General features: G+C 48.3%; 1 protein-coding gene across 2 annotated transcripts in view; it reads right to left on the bottom strand.

Moving 5' to 3' along the window:
* The window catches only part of LOC119433803 (receptor-type tyrosine-protein phosphatase mu-like), a 160036-nt gene extending 148065 nt beyond the window's left edge, over positions 1 to 11971 (bottom strand). For both annotated transcript variants that reach the window (XM_037701064.2, XM_037701062.2), the window contains exons 1-2: positions 11871 to 11971; positions 4777 to 4973 (exon numbers count right to left, since the gene is read on the bottom strand). In XM_037701064.2, the coding sequence (XP_037556992.1) occupies positions 4777 to 4973; positions 11871 to 11955 (282 nt within the window). In that variant the 5' untranslated portion in view covers positions 11956 to 11971. The remainder of the gene's footprint in view (positions 1 to 4776; positions 4974 to 11870) is intronic.
* Positions 11972 to 14739: the final 2768 nt, after the last annotated feature.

The following is a 14739-nucleotide window of genomic DNA, read 5'->3' on the forward strand; positions in this document are numbered from 1 at the left end:
TCGCCCCGCCTCCCTCCCCCCATACCCTCACCGCCTTTCGCGCGACGGTCGCGTTTGCTTTCCGCCGTGCGTTGGCTCTCCGTGATAGCGCGCGTCCCCGGCGCGCTTTCACTCGCGCAAACGGCGCGCGGTGACGATTTTATCGCCCTTGGAATCTATACGGAACCTCACGGCGACGGCGACGCCAACGGCAGTAATCCGGTTGAAGTGTCCATATAATTGCTATCGCAATAAAACCTGTCCAATGTGTATTCTTAATTAAATGAACGCTCTGAATCACGGTTATGTACATATATTTTGCCTCAAGTAAGCCTGAGGTTTCCTTTGCGCTGTATAATGTTGACGTGCATGCCCCCGTGCCCCTAGCGCTAGTAGCTTGGTTGGTTTTGGCCTATCGTCTTTATCGTCTTTAAATGGACACTAAAGAGAAACCGGAAGTTCAGCTTTAATTGTAGATTATCCTATCACGATCACAGACATACCATTCTTACGGCGAACAGAGGTTTAATAAGCGAGAAAATAGCGAAAAACTGAAGGATAGGTGCTGACGCCCCTTCGAATTCCCCGCACTACACGTTCGTGACGTCAGAGATTACAAACGCAGCCCGGCCGCGATTGGTCGAGAACGATTTATCGCTGTTAATAAAACCAAAATGAAATACACCTTAAACGTACATAAACAGCATTTGCCAACTTTTTAAGCCGTTTCTATGGGGGTCGTACAAGTTTAGCGCAAAATTAAATGTAAAAAGAAAAAATGGAGTGGCATTACATGCGGCCGTGATAGTTTCGTAGCTTCGTTTTTACTGCATGCATAATCACGCGCGCCTGTCCCGCTCAACCGTGTTGCAGTGTTTGGTTGCGTGTTGCGTGGCTCGAAAAACGTTGACTTCGAGGGGAACAGTCAGAAAATGCCTCGTGTGTGTAGTGTTGAGGGCTGTATCAACGGCGCAAGGCGCTTGTTCAGGGGCAGCGGCAGTGTTGACCCAACTGTGTCTTTTCATGTATAGTGCCGCGCGATGAGCCTCGGCGTTCGCAATGGCTCAGTGCTCTGCCGATGATAAAACGGCAAAAGAGCCAGAGAAACCGATGGTGTTCTCTCTGAATTTCTAGCCCTCGGATTATGTATATAATCCTGCTTTCGGAAAGTATCTTGGCGTGCCCCAGAGGCTGCAGTCCGTTCTCGAGCAGCTGTCCCATCAATGTTGCCTTCATCAAATCCCCTACTGATGCCCCTGCAGCAGCAAACGGGCGGCTCAGCGAGTGCTGAATGTCATGAATAAAAACAGGAAAAAGCCATACCGAGTACGCTTGTTCTATCGGGAACATTGTCGCCTGGCGTCGACGAAAACGAGGCATAGCTTTCCGTCGGCGCGGCCAAATTAATTAATTAAATTATGGGGCTTTACGTGCCAAAACCACGATCTGATTACGAGGCATGCCGTAGTGGGGGACTCCGGAGATTCGGACCACCTGGGGTTCTTTAACGTGCACCTAAATCTAAGTACACGGGTATTTTCGCATTTCGCCCCCATGGAAATGCGGCCGCCGTGGCCGGGATCCTCGGCGCGGCCAGCGGCTCACCGCCATCGTACGCGGAAACACCTACCGCGCGAAAACGGGGGATCATTTAATTGGGACTCCGTTTCACTGAAGTCGCTCAAATGCAGTCCTGCTTCCCTGGCGAGCTCTTTGTTGCAAGGTTCAGCGTCAGCAACGGTATCCATCGCGGCCACAGGACACCTTAGCAAAAGTCGCAGCGAACGCAAACGCGGCGGCCATGCAGCCTATGATGGAGCGAGCGCCTAGGCCGTTTACGCAAGCGGTGACGTATCATGTCGCCTTCTGATTCGCTGACAGCAATGAAATCTGTGACGACACTGCTTCAGCGCCGAATCTGGGGTGAGAGAAATTGAGGAAGAGATATTTCGTCTTTGTTTACGAATTTCTCCGCTAATAACTCATATTTTTGCACCCAAAAAAACTGCATGCATTCACGAAGGTCCCTCTTTTATTCCAGCTGAACTTCCTGTTTCTCTTTAGTGTCCCTTTAAAAGAGGGCGAGGCCAACAAAACAGAGCATACTCGCGAAAGAAGCCTAACAAAGGCAACAGGCGAGACGAGCCACAGCCTCCTATACAGAAAATGTGCCTGCCGCATCGATCCGAAATTAACGTCGTCTCTGGGGTGCGACTGTTTTCACAACAAATCCGTGCAGGGGCGGGGCCTCGCCTCGATGACGTATCACCATTTTCTTTTTTTTTTAACTCTCTGTTTGGCGGCGCGGTCGGTGTGCGGCGCCTCAGTTCGGTTCAGCTCATTCCACGTGAGCGAGAAGTTGGCGCGCGTATCATATTCGCGGCGTACGTTGTTTTGTTTCGCTTGTGAAAGCGGCGAATGCAACGTTGAGCGAGCCTCCTGACCGACAGAAGGTGATCGAAAAGTACCTCCAAGGGTTACATCCTCATGAAGACAGCTACTTCCATGGCTACCTGAAGTCAGACGATGAGCTTAAGCTTTTTGAGAGGTCCTTGGCTGCCGTCAAGGAGAGGTATGCTGTGCGGGCACCAAGAGACCTGAGCAAGCCGTCTAAATGTAAGGATGTATAGACTGCGTCTTAATGTTTCGCTCTGCGCGTGGAATAATCATTGAAAAACGCAGTAGTAATTTTAGCCAGGGACTCAACCCGGCAGAACGACTTGTTTTCAGTTGCGGCTAGTGCGCAAATCTAGACAATTGATTTATCTTGATTCGCTTTTTTGAAGATCGGGTTATCATTATTCTGGTTACCGGTTCAGCTTTTCCCTGGCACCGATTTACTTCGGTTTGAGTGGAATATTGTTCTGGTTACCGCGACACGACCCGATCCTCAGAAATTTTGATAAACGTAAAAATAACTGAACTGTTATTTTTCGGTTTCAGTCATGATTAGAACCGCGCATGCAAGGTAATTGTGACTTTAAGAAATGATAAAGTCTGCCCCTGTGCTCTTTACATAAATTCTTCACAGCTGCGCGTGGGCGTTTTTTTTTTTTGTAAGCATCTGCACATATTTTTTTGAACATTGAAAAAGCAATCATGCGCACCATGAGACACGAATTGCGGTGGGGCTGTACAATGGTGGCTAGAAGGGCCACCATAGCCGTACTCCATGTCGTGACCTCCTTGGTCGTGACACGGCCGTGTGTGCCATCCGTTGTACTGCTACAACGCATATAGCCTGAAATTGAACTGTTCAATGTTAAAAAAACTCAAATTTCACTACATTGAATTGAATTCAATGTTCAATGAATGTATTCAATGAATGTATTGAATTCAATGTTCGAAAAAAAAACATGACAGGATACACAACACATTTATATGGAACGCTCTTTCTCCCGCCGGTCCGCACTTATCGTCGTCTTTTCAGTTCAATCAGCGTTCCGCGTCCTCACTGTTCTACTAACAACTCGTTTTTGCCTATTGCTGTAACGAAATGGAACAAACTACCCGAAGTGATAAGTATTGTTGAATGGGCGAGTTGGTGCATCATTTGGTCGTCCTTGAACGTAACAACCTCAAATTTCGTGATTTATTATACACACAACTTACGTGATCTTTGAATTACCTACACCTCGCCTTCCGTTTTGTTTGTTCGATTATGCTTTGTTTTTCATTAGGTTTTTCACTCCGCCGTGTGTATGCCGTGTAACATTTTATTGCGATAGCAATTATATACACACTTCAACCGGATTTCTGCCGTCGACGTCGCCGTCGTCGTCGCCGTGAGGTTCCGTATAGATAAAATCTTCGCCGCGCGCCGTATGCCCGAGCGGAAGCGTGCGGGGACGCGCGCTATCACGGAGAGCGAACGCACTCAATCTCCCACGCGCAAGCAAGGAAGCGGGAAGCCAGCGGCGGAGGGAGCGGGGGGGGGGGGGGGCGCACTTCTACTCTGCCAACAACCGCGCTCGTCGCTCGCCCGCACCGTCTCTTATCTCGACACGGCTCCGACCTTGGTATGCGCTGTGCATTCGCCGCTCAGTTTCCGTTGAAGCGATAGACCGCACGTACTTTCGCCCGCTGCGGCGTATGCGCTTGCTGCCAGCGTTTTGACAGTCGTTGTCTGCGGGTCATTCAGTGTGATCTATTCATGTTTGTTTGTGCGCGATCACACCACGCTTGTTCATTCAGTTAGTAATAGTCGGGCCACATTTTCCAACGCACGCTACACATGCAATGCTGCTCGGATCGGCAGAGCAGCGCTACAGGTGTGTCCCTTCGCACGCGCTGTCCACGGGAAGCGCTTCTCATCAACACCACCGTTTCACACGCGCCTTCTCGTGGTCATCGAGTCTCTCTTCATGTCGGTCTACTTACGCCGCAGCACACCTGCTTACTTAATCACCTCATGTTTACTACAATTCATATTGCTACCAAAGCCGCTCACCTTACTTCGTATGACATTGCTGTGTTGCTATCGCATTCATTGCTTCGCCCTTAGGGCGAAACTGTGACATTTTTTTTCCAAGTGTGTTTATCCCTGTTTGATGATGTGTATCCTGTAGTTTGTCAGCTGCTTTTATTCATTACATGACTTCTCACGTGTTTTACTACATTTGTTATTTTGTCTCGCTGACCAATTTCAGTGTATTCTGAACCAGGAGTTTTGGGCCTTCACACATGACGTCAAGCCGTCACATACAAGCACAGTGCCCGGCAAACGGCAATGCCACATAATAGGAGAAAATCACACTGCGTCTGTATGGCCCGACAAGTTGACGTCCGGAGCCTCACCGCGAGTTGTTCCTTGAAGCCCCCGGACTCCTTCATGGCGGCGACGTATCTCTCCAAGTCCTCGGTCTGCACCACGTGCTGCTTCTCGGCACCAGGGGGCGTCTCGTACTTGTGAATCACCAGCGTCACCTTGCCGTTGTTGTTATCGCCTTCGCCACCAGGGGTCGCCGCCACTTCTGCCGGCCGTGCAGCCACCCCTGCAGGCAAGCATAACAGCGTTGTCAAACGCGATGCACGGATAGCTGAAACGCAGGGCACAAGTTAGGCAGCGCCACTATATTTTTTTGTCAGTTCGTGTTTACCTTCTTTATTACCTCTCTACCTTTTCATAGGAATCACCATGTCACCTAACGTCTTTTCATATCATCATCATCGGCCTAATTTTATATGGACGGCAGGGCGAAAGCCTCGCTCAGCGATCTCCTTTACTCCAGTCTTATACTAGCTGATTCCAAGTTGTTCCCGCAAATATTTTGAATGCATTTACTGGCGTCCTCAACGGCGCTTCCCTTCCCTTGGCTGTCACTAATAAACCGCAGGTTATTTGCCCTACGCGTTACATGGCCTGTCCAGCAGCTCCATTTTTTCTCCTTATAGTGAACTCAATCAGGCTATCGACTTTCTCTCTAATCCATGCCGCTGTCTTCCTGTCTATTGACATTACGCCTAACATTTTTTGTTCCATCGCTCGTGTGCACGCTCCTTAACTTCTCTAGTTTCTTTGCTAGTCTCCAAGTTTAGAAGTAGGGTGAACTGAGCAAGTTGGTTCATTGTTAACTTTGCAGCGTGATAAACTTTGCACCGTGATAATACACAAGGACCAAAGGGAGAACCACACGACTTGGTTACCTTTAGTCCTCGTGCAGTTTTCGCGCTGAAAAATTAACGATGATAACCTCCAAGGTATTGGTGATAGATGATATCATTCCATGTGTTACCAGTAGCATACTATGATTGTATACTTTTCTTTTCAAAGATAGCGGTAAGCTGACGTTCGTGGTTTGGTAATGCGTGCCTTATGCGCTAGAAGCCACTTTTAACGCGATAGCGTTAAAGGCCCAGTGTCGCAGAAAATTGGAGGACGCTTAAGCTTCGCCTTTAAGGGTAGAACGCGATAGCGATATTGGGACCCCTTCGCATCGCATCGTTCGCATCCGGCAAGTAGGCTTCATTCACTACAACACAGAACGTGGGAAAGCCAGCTTACAAAGACCAAGCTTACACCGATCACCTTAAAGTCGACTTCACTTTTAAACAGAAATGCATTGCTGGGAAGACCTTTTTCCAGGGGCAATTAAGTCGTCTTATACTAAAATGTGAAGGTTCTAGGACCTTTTTTCATTATTTTATTAATTGTTTGTTATTGCCCTGACACGCGCGTGTGTCTAAAACGCATTTGGCCGGCCAAGTTCCAATTTGACCTCCCGAGGATGCCAGTGCCATCTGGATAAGATTTGCGCAAGTAGGCTACACGAGTGAGCCGGCGTTTTCATGGTAGAAATGCTGGCAAAAGAGGTTTGTGTTAGAGCTTCCTCGTAACAGAATTATGTTTTCTCGTACATTGAAATAACAGTCCGACGCCACCATGTCTGCAGGTTGTGCTTAAGTTGTACTTTACCATTTTTCTGACGGATTTCACTGTGAGAAATGCAATTTTTGTTCACTAACACCTTGCTCCACAACGAAGGGCCTACGCTGTCGGGGTGGTTTGGAATGATTTGCTCCAGCACTAGCACCTTGCGCCACGCGGAGGGCCTGCACGGTCGGGGTGGTTGCGGATGATTTTTTCCGCCATGGACGCCGACATCCACGCCAACACCGACGCCGGATTTTCTGCGACACGGGGCCCTTAACGCTTTCGCGTTAAAATCCGGCGTCGGCGTTGACGCCGGCGTCCGCGGCCGAGCAAATCATCCTGAACCGCCCCGACCACGCAGGCTCTCCGCGTGGCGCAGAGGCGCTAGTGAACTAATTGAATTTATCAAAGTAAAATGCGACAGAAAAATCGTAAACTACGACTTACTCACAACCTACTGACGTGATTGCGTCAGATTATAATTTGAATATACGACAAAACGCGGAAACACAAACCCCTTTTCCAGCATTTCTACCATTCATACAGCGGCGCGCGACGGTTGGTTCCTTGGAAAAACACCACACAGATGGTGCTCACCTCCTCGCACGTTTTTCCTCCTCCTCGCCGGAGAATGATCAGATGACGGGACTGAAGGGGCCGCCGGTTGTACTGCTTCGACCTCACGACGAATCATGCGTATAAAGTGGTCACATCGCGAAGGCTGGTGGAAGCTACGTCACAAGATGACGTAGCAGCTTTGTTGGGAAGTCGCGTAATGTGTTGGGATACCCGGCGGCTTTTAGCAAACTCGAGACTCCTTGAGGATCACATCGATGCTGGTGAGGTTGGTAAACACCAGTAAATTCTCTGCTCAGAGGCTTCAAATGGTTCACATGTTTATGCTACTTGGACGACATCATAGTTTTTTCACCAACTTTCGAGACTCTTATACAGCGCCTCTCAACCGTTCTCGACGTTTTTGGTGGGGCTGGACTGCAGCTGAACTCGTCACTCTGGCCGCCGCCAAATCACAGCGCTTGGCCATCTCGTAGGCGCCTATTGGTGTACAACCAGACCCCGGAAAAATCTTGGCAGTGAAGAACTTGCCTGTTCCCCGATCGGCAAAGGACGTCCGCAGATTTCAAGGGCTTTGCTCATACTTGTGCCGCTTCGTGAAGAATTTTGCGGACATAGCGAGGACACTTAGTGAGCATTTGAGGCAAGACGTGGCTTTTTCACGGGGCCCGGTTCTCGCACCTCCTCAACCTGCTCACGCCTCCTCCGATACTTGCCCACTGCGCCACTGGTTAGGTGTAGCTGATGGCTACAAGCCAAAGGAGGCCAAGATGGCGACGAGTGCAGCCACACTGTGGCGGCTGTTCCGTATCAATATTGAATCGAGGGGCAGGGAAGATCTTGAAACTGAGGAATCGAGCTTTGCTGCTGGCATAACGTGCCTTTGATAATGATATGAAAATTTCATATTTTAGGTATAGCTTTTAGCCATTGCCATATTGATTCCCGTCGGGTGTTTAAACGTATGTATGAGGTATGATTCCGTATATTTCCTCTCGCCCGGTGAACTGAAATTTGTAGTATATAGAGACTTGCTATCATCATATATATGGCCGTGTTCACTGAAGTGACTGGCGACTGCTTTAGGTAAATTGTGTTTTGTATCTGCGCGATGGCTGTTTAGTCTGGTATGAATTTGTTGTCCAGTCTCACCTATGTATTGCTTGCTACCAATGGTACACTTTAGACAGTAGACTTCGTTGACTGACGTGCAGGTGAAACTCCAAGTTACCTCGTGATGGTAATCCGACGCTGTGCTTTTTCCTGTACCTTCTACTATTTACTTTTCACTCAATGTTAATACCTTCAATAAATGCCCAGAGCATTGTTGCTGGGCTACTCGGGTCATTCTTTCAACTCGTGACCTTTTGTTGCTCCCGCGCTGACCGGCTCCTCTAAAATAACAAACGCACGGCGCCTACGGTTTCTGTTCAGTTGTCTGATGGCTTCCCATCCTCTCCCAACAACCCCCCGTGTCTTTTTTCTCCTGCCGCCTTCCCACTCCCACGCTCTTTTCCCGTCGTCTTAGAAATCATGCCTGAATGACAGCGCTCATTTTCTGTTGTCTGTGCCTTTACAGTCAGCTGCCACCAACAACGACCAGACGTGACGTCACCGTACGAAACTGTTCAACTAACCTGGCGAGGATGACAAGGCCGCTTTTGACAAAGATAGGTTCACCTATCGAAAAATAGGCCAGTGTTTCTGAGGCACCTGTTCGTAACTTTTATGCCTCGGTGACAGTGACAATAATGATTGCAAAAGTAGAGACAGCTGGGCGAGTTGGTGTGGTAACGTAATTATAAAACAGCGCCAGGGACGCCGACAGCGGGAAGCGCACCGTCCTGTTGTTTCTAATTGAAGCAATAATTAACATTGTTATTAACACAATTATTAACATTATTGCTAAGTAATAATTAACACTGAACATAAGACGACGACGCGCCTTTGCCCCTGTGTGCTGACCTTCATCTTGTCCATATGAGGTGCACGCAAACTAGTGCAGGATGAACTTGACAAAGGGATGGATGGATGGGATAACTTTATTGTAAGGTCCTGCGGGCTACGGGGCGCAAGGCCCCATAGAGCGGGCTACTCCCACGTGGGACCAAGAGTTTTAGCTCCCTGGCCGCATCGTGGGCTCGCTGGACGGCCCAGAGCTGTTCCGCCAGGTCCGTGCTGCGCAGTGCTTCTTGTAGCCTGGCGGAGTCTTGTTTCTTGTTTACGTGGGTCCGACCACACGGCCAGAGCAAGTGATCTACGTCTAGTGTTCTAAGGCAATTTTCAAATGGAGATACCAGCGAATACACAAGGACGCGTGCACAAGGAACAGGCGTTAGACACAGACGGACGCTGGACTGTGCTCTATTGAAATTTACATTGCGGCACACAACATCCGATGCATGCGCGTCCTCCCAAGACACGAGCATAAATGTCAGTTTGATCCCTTTTTACCTACCCGCTAGGTAGGCACGTTCCCTGTTTGTTAAACAGGAAGGATGTATCGCTGACACAATTACCTTTACGATTTCCAATGTGAAAAGCTTCCAAAATTTCCCGCTCATATCTAATCTTCACCTCCCTAAGATGGACAAACGATCAAACACTGTCATAGTTTTAACGCGGCAGCATTAAGGGCCCCGTGACGCAGAAAATCCGGTGTCGGCGTCGGGGGCGTTGCCCTGCCTACATCCCGAGCCACCCCGACCGAGCAGTCCCTCCGCGTGGCGCACGGCGTTGTTGAACAAAATTGAATTTGTCAAAGTAATATCCGTCAGAAAACCGTAAAGTACGACTTAAACACAATCTGCAGACATGATAGCGTCGGATTGTAATTTGAAGGTAAGAGAAAACATAATTCAGATGGCACTCGCGTCCTCGGCAGGTCAAACTGGGCCTTAGCCGAGTACGTTTCTCTATGCTTAGCCTCCCTAATGCGTTTTTGGACACGCGCGCACCTCGGGGCAACAGCAAATAATTAATAAAATAATAAAAAAGTTCATTAGGCCTTCGCATTTTCATATAAGACGGCTTGTACTGTCCCTAGAAAAATGTCTTCCCAGCAATGCGTTTGTGTTTAAAAGTGAAGCCGACTTTAGGGGAGCGGTGTAAGCTCGGTCTTTGTAAGCTGGCTCTCATACGTTGTGTGTTGCAGTGAAGCCTACTCATAAAGAAAAATGGGATGCGAACGGGGTCCGACAGCGCTATGGCGTTGTCGAGCCAATTTTGTCTGGCCAATTTTATCAATTTGTCGAACGCCATTTTTTTTTGCACTTCTGGCAAGTGAGGCAATGAACTGCCAAATTGCTTCCCTGGTCCCCGCTTAAGGATGTGTTATGTTCTTGAAAGCGCCTATTTACACCCCTACCTGTCTGGTCTGGCCTATATACACTTTTCCACATACCAACAGAATGCGCTAAACAACAGCAGTCTTGCACTCAATGAAGGGTTTTACGTGGTTAACTTTACAGGCCTTTCGCGTTCTTCCCTCGTTTCCAATTCGCGCGCACAAGCTAGCCAGTTTGCAAGGTGCGGGAAAAAAATCGATTAGACCTTGCCTTTCAGCCACCTTCTTAAGGTTGTGGAACGTTTTATGTATGTAGGGCATTACTTCTAGTTTTTCTTCCTTCGCTCTGATGTCGGCGGCTTCTGCCCCGCAAGACCTTCCACTTTCCGCAATGCGGCTTCAGCAACAGTACTAATGACAGAGAGAGGGAAAGCCGCTGCGAGCAACCTCTCAACATGGTGTTTCAGGCTACACCCGATGCGGTGGCAGCACCTCTTGTGCACTGCGTCCAGAACGCGTCCAACCGGTACACCCCTACTGACCGGTTTAGACTGATTAGATCCATACGGCATTAGTGATTTTTAGTCCACAGGGTGAAAACATTCAACAGACATGGTCATTGTCGTTAAAACCGTGCCCTTTTTCAAGTTGTCGAATATCTTGCTGCCGAGTGGACTTGTTCATAATATCTTTGACGTTCCTGTGACATCCCTGCGATCCTGGCCCTTTTCAGGCATGGTGGGCACTCGAGTCGACGACTGGCTAAACACGTGTCAGTAAACACAAGCACCGGTACACAATCGTAGTGCCGACAAATATCAAGCTTTGGCAGATGTTCTGGCGTCTTCTTTCAGCCTCACGAGAACGAGCTCACCAGCTTGGGGAGCTCCACGACGTCTGTACGGAAACCCAAATGATCGAGCCAAGGAACAACTAGATCTGCCGCGGTGGCACAATGGCGTTCTGCTGCTGAGCTCGAGGGTTCAATCCCAGCCATTTATGAAATGCAAGAACGCTCGTGTACCTGCATTTAGGCGCACGTTAAAAACCACAGGTGATCTGGAGACCTCCACTACGGCGCGCCTCATATCAGATCGTGGTTGTGACACGTAATACCCCTGAGTTTAAATAATATGAAACAAGCAACTGGCGGCGCACAAGACGCCAAGCCGTACGTCAGGTGACTTTTGGCTCATGTTTGTATATTAACACGTGACTTGCTGTTCGTTACCTTGCGTGTGCCTCACTCAGTTCTCATGCTCAGTATGAAACACCTGCTCGCGCAGGACCCAGTACCACTAAAGTATATCCTCACTTCACCTTGAAAATGTTTTGGGAATACCGAATGGCTGCGATTTTCTAAGCGTTTTCTTACTTTTTAACAACGAATTTGAGGATTTCGGCATTATTGCGCCTGCACCGCGTCATTGCTATACGAAAAAGAGCTAAGGTATCTTCAGGGTTCCTTCATATTTGCTTGGCGACGTTCCCATGTACATCCTTCTTCCCGAGGAACAAATATTCCGCTAGCTACGATCTTGCGCGTCTCTGCCCGAGATCCTGTTTAAGAATCCTCGAATACACATTCATGTACATAATTTGTGCGTGCTTGAGAGGCTTACCTGTGGCACGTGTATGCATATAAGGCTGACTCACCGCCGTGCCCATTGGCCATCTTTCCGTTGGATGGGGGCTTGCCGCTCTCGTTGCTTCCGGCGTCGGGTTTTGCCACGCTAGTCATCTTCCAATTTCTGGACTTCCTGCAAAGTTACAGAGCAGAATGCATCAGATCGAGACCCCAGGTACAGTGGGCTTGAGAAATAAGGTATAGGAACACTAAGTTATTCTTTTAAAACCTTTCGAAGGAATGCCGACTGACTAAATGAATGTACATGGTGCTTTAGCGAAGGAATTACGACTGACTAAATGAATATACATGGTGCTTTAGCGCTAGCTGCCGGGTTAGTTTCTCCATACATTTTGTGGTGCAAGCTGGGGCAACGATTTCTCACCTCAGGGTCTTTTGTCCCCGAAAAATAATCATCTATATTTTGAGTGTCTTTCCTTTATTTAACACTGCGTCGCCTGGTAATTCGAGGTCATTCATGAACAGCATGTGCGCTATCGGCTTGATATACAACTCGTCACAGGAAAGTAGCGAGCGCACCATTATAAAAGAAGGAAACGCAAGCAATACAGCGAAGGATGAAAGAGTTGATTGCTGGTAGTTCTAAAAAAAGTCGCAGTTTCGACCGAAAGGCCGTGCAAAGTAAGGATAGTAGTATTATCAGCCGTATAAACTCGCAAACATCCGCTTACTAACTAAATTAACAAGCATGGTGCCAACACGCATTGGCAGACATGAACACATCACACTCGATGAGCGCTGACACTCGTTGTCAAAACGCTGGTGTGAGGAAGCGCTGCAGCGAGCTAAGTGACCTTCGTGCTGTCTAACGCTTCAACGCAAACTGAGCGGCGAGAACGCAGCACGCACAAAGGTATGCGCAGTTGCTGCACACAATACGTGACGGAGTACATTGCCGCCCCCTCCTTTTCCCCGGTGCCTCGCGCGCGACGGAAGACGGCGTGCCTCCCTTGCACGCGCGAGATTGAGCCGCGATCGTCGGCTCCCCTCGCAGGCTTTTACTTGCACATACCGCGTATGGCGCGCGGCGACGGTGTTATCTAAAGTTTGTATATAAGAAAAGTACCGCCATCTACTCTTTCCTCTGCCGCCTCCTCTCCTAAGCGCTTGCTATTTTCTTTACTTTTTGCTTGCGAAAGCCAAGTCGACTGTGGCGCACCTAGAAAGTCCACGTTGAAGTTTTTAGGCCGGGCGCGCGCCGCCGCCGCCGCCGGCGACTGCGGCTGCGCAGAGAGGACTTTCAACATGGCTCTGAGGCGGAAAAAAATAATATATAAAGAAGTGAAAAGGGCGCGCTATCATCGTCCAATCGGAGATACAGGAGAGAGAGAAGCGGCGTTTATCAAAGGATGGCGGTACTTTTCTTATAGAGGGACTTTAGTGTTATCGCCCTTGGAATATATACGTAACATCACGGCGACGCCGACGGCGAAAACGCTCCTCATGTGTCCATATAATTGCTATCGCAATAATACGCAATTGCAGCATGTGTCATAAGAGGAATAATGAAATATATTTGTGAATATCTTGGTAGCCCCGTGGTCATTGCATGATATTGCTGATGATGACGCCCGGTCAGGCCATAAAGAAATCCTGACCACCCCTATACCCTTATCTAGGAAAGACGCTGCGAGGGGTCTTCGTTTACTTGCTCAAACCAAGACTGAAACCTCATGAAACACCCCGATTTTCCCCAACTGTCGTCGCCACCGACTGGATCCTACACTGAAGCTGCAGATTCCATCGAACTTCTCCCTCCGTAATGCAACTTTATTTTGCCGCCTCTGGTTAGGAGTGGCTTTTAGGAAAGCCTACTCATTCCTTTTGGAATGTCCGACACACCGATCTGTGACTCTTGCAACTGTGAAGAGATGATTGAGCAAATGTTGTGTTGTTGTAATCTTTATGACATCGAACGCTTCCGAGTGTGCTAAACCGATTAGACAGCAGACCATTTTTCAGAGAAACGATATGTCGGGGAAGGCCGTTCCAATCTTTAGCTGCACGTGGGAAGAAGGAAGCTGAAAAAGTAACAGTTTGGACCCGTGGACGAAAAACTTGAAGGGTGTGGCTGGTGCGGTGAGAAATGTACGATGCTGGCATGATGTAAGGTGCACGATTAAGTCATGGTTAATAGAACTTGGGGTACAGTAATAGAGTGGCTGTGCGACGGCGAACTGAAAAAAGCGATATTGCAGATTTCGTTTTCAGAGCTGAAACACTGACGTCATACGAATAAGAAGAGTGGATGAACCTTGTAGCGCGATTTATGAGGCTAGCATGATGCGCGTTCCATAAGGCGGATGCATATTCTAGTTTAGGTCGAACGAGTGACTTGTAAGCGAGAAATTTCGCGTGATGTGAAGCGAGGCGAAGATGACGTTCAAGAAATCCCAGTGTTTTGTTAGCTGATGATATCACGTTAGTGACATGTGCATTCCATGTTAAGTCATTAAATAATATGATGCATAAGTATTTGAAAGACGATACGATTTTAACGGATTCGTTAGCAATTCTGTACTTAAAGGCATAAATCTTGTGTCGACGGGAAAAGGAGCTTGCATTTGCTAGGGTTAAGGGTCATGAGACAATTTTAACACCATTGTTGGATGTGGTTAAGATCCTCTTGGAGGGCTTCTTGATCACTAGTTTTTGTTACTCGGCGGTAGATAACGCTGTCATCAGCAAACATTCAAATTTGGCAATATACATGCAGCGGGAGGTCGTTAATATAAATCAAAAACAAAAGAGGAGCGAGAACGGAGTCTTGTCGGACGCCTGATGTTACGGAAGGGGATTGGACGAGTGGTTATTTATGATGACTGATTGAGAGCGATTTGTTAAGAAGGCTTCGATCCACTGTAGTACGTTCGGATG

This window comes from Dermacentor silvarum, chromosome 11, assembly GCF_013339745.2.
Source record: "Dermacentor silvarum isolate Dsil-2018 chromosome 11, BIME_Dsil_1.4, whole genome shotgun sequence".
Classification (NCBI taxonomy): Eukaryota; Metazoa; Arthropoda; class Arachnida; order Ixodida; family Ixodidae; genus Dermacentor; species Dermacentor silvarum.